Below are 1667 nucleotides of genomic sequence, written 5' to 3'. Positions count from 1 at the left end.
ATCTTATAAAATTTTATTCACCTTTCAAAATGAAATGAGATTTCAAATCTGACACAGTGGAGTTCTTATCATTGTTGGCCTTCTCGTCATTAACTTTAATTTCAGAAGAATCGATGTTAATGTTAGAATTTTTTTTAATGGGAGCATTACGGATTTTTTCATTTTTCGATGAATCAGTCAGTATATTTTCCGTTGTAATTTTAGTAATATCATTTATTTCTTTATCTTGCGTATGTTTATTCTGACCTTCCCAGTACTTCCGATAACTTTGGATAAATTCATTAATCTCTGACTCAGTCTTAACATTCCCTACCCAGGGATTTTCTTTATCGTTAGTTAAGGATTGTATAGGAATATTATCGTCTTCCTCTCCTTCTTCGCTGTCGTCAGGCTTTTTTAACTTCTGAGTCAATTCTCGACTAACTGACAATTGTTGGGCAAGTTCCTGTCGAGTCTGTCAACAAAATAAATTATCTGTTTTATGAAAAATAGATAGGAGGTATCTTTGCATGTACGAAGTAAAGGTACTGTAATTGTTATGATATTGAAATTCTTTCAGCTTTTAGCTGTACATGTACAAAATACTTACTTCTTTATCATATTTTGCTCTGATTTGCTTAGACTTAGCCCACTTTCCTGTATTTTTATGTCTTAACGACATTCGTTCTTCTGCTCTAGTTCTATCCAATTGTTCAAGTTTTTCCAACGCAGCTTCTGGATCAGTTTTTTGCAGTTGTTCAAATTCTTTTAATTGCTGTTTTATCTTTTCCTTCTTTTGCACGCGATGAAATTTTTTACTCTTAATCTTGTTTTGACGCCGTGCCTTTGCTTCTTTATACGACTGAGGGAAGAATTAAATTAAAATGGTATTTGAGAAAGTATCGAAGTACTTTGATCCTCACCTGTTGTGCTCTAATTTTCGCAGCTTCTTTTCTCTTAATAGCAATTTCTTTTAATGTCAAAGAGAACTCGTCGTCTTTCTCTTCAATATTTTCTTTCTGTGGTTCTAATGCAGCAAGTTCTTTCTCTAGATCTGATTGAATTCTAAATTTTTTTACGAACTCGTTAGATGATTCCAATTTTAATGACGAATGATTCAAAGGAAACTGAAGTGAGTCTGCTACTCTGTTCTTCATTATTACTGCGTTCCATTTTTTTTTAGTTCTTTCTTTGTACCTTCAAAGCCAACTATTCTCTTTATCTAGAAATTAACAATCTTATCAATTTTAAATGTGTATTATTACATTATTCTTAATACTTATGTAGAATTATGTACAGACTACGATCTTTTACTACATAAAACAACTAACTGTCTCACCCTTTCTGCTGCAGGTTTCTCCAATGGTTTTGGTAATACACGAATATTCTTTTTTGCTGTTTCTATGTTCCTTGCAATCTCAATATGATGACCTTTTTTCCTTAAAATTCTAGCTATTTCCTGCACATGAACTGTATCTTGATCAGATATGCCACTTTTAACCAAATGAAATTCTGACACTTCTAATGTAGGTTCACTTCTTTCCACTTTCTTCACTCTGTAAGGTGATTATACAACTATTTAATTAAAATTTGTTGTGCCATGTGACATATTATTTTCGCTATTTAAAATGTCTTTCTCATGGAATAGATGCAGTTCCCATATAATATTGATTTAATTATCTTTATAT

The 1667-nt window shown here is 31.7% G+C and overlaps 1 protein-coding gene across 1 annotated transcript; it reads right to left on the bottom strand.

Moving 5' to 3' along the window:
* Positions 1-13: 13 nt before the first annotated feature.
* LOC108622340 (U3 small nucleolar RNA-associated protein 14 homolog A) lies at positions 14-1546 on the bottom strand (the record flags this gene model as incomplete). Its single annotated transcript, XM_018020158.2, is given in 5 exon segments — positions 14-454; positions 590-841; positions 903-1157; positions 1160-1201; positions 1319-1546. Coding segments are annotated over 5 exon segments (1218 nt in total), but the record flags the coding sequence as incomplete, so codon positions are not given.
* Positions 1547-1667: the final 121 nt, after the last annotated feature.

The sequence above is a fragment of the Ceratina calcarata genome, unplaced genomic scaffold (assembly GCF_001652005.2).
Source record: "Ceratina calcarata isolate Rehan_Ccalc_2016 unplaced genomic scaffold, ASM165200v1 scaffold219.2, whole genome shotgun sequence".
Lineage (NCBI taxonomy): Eukaryota > Metazoa > Arthropoda > Insecta > Hymenoptera > Apidae > Ceratina > Ceratina calcarata.
Note: the sequence above shows the minus strand (reverse complement) of the source record. Positions and strands in the feature narration are given on the sequence as shown.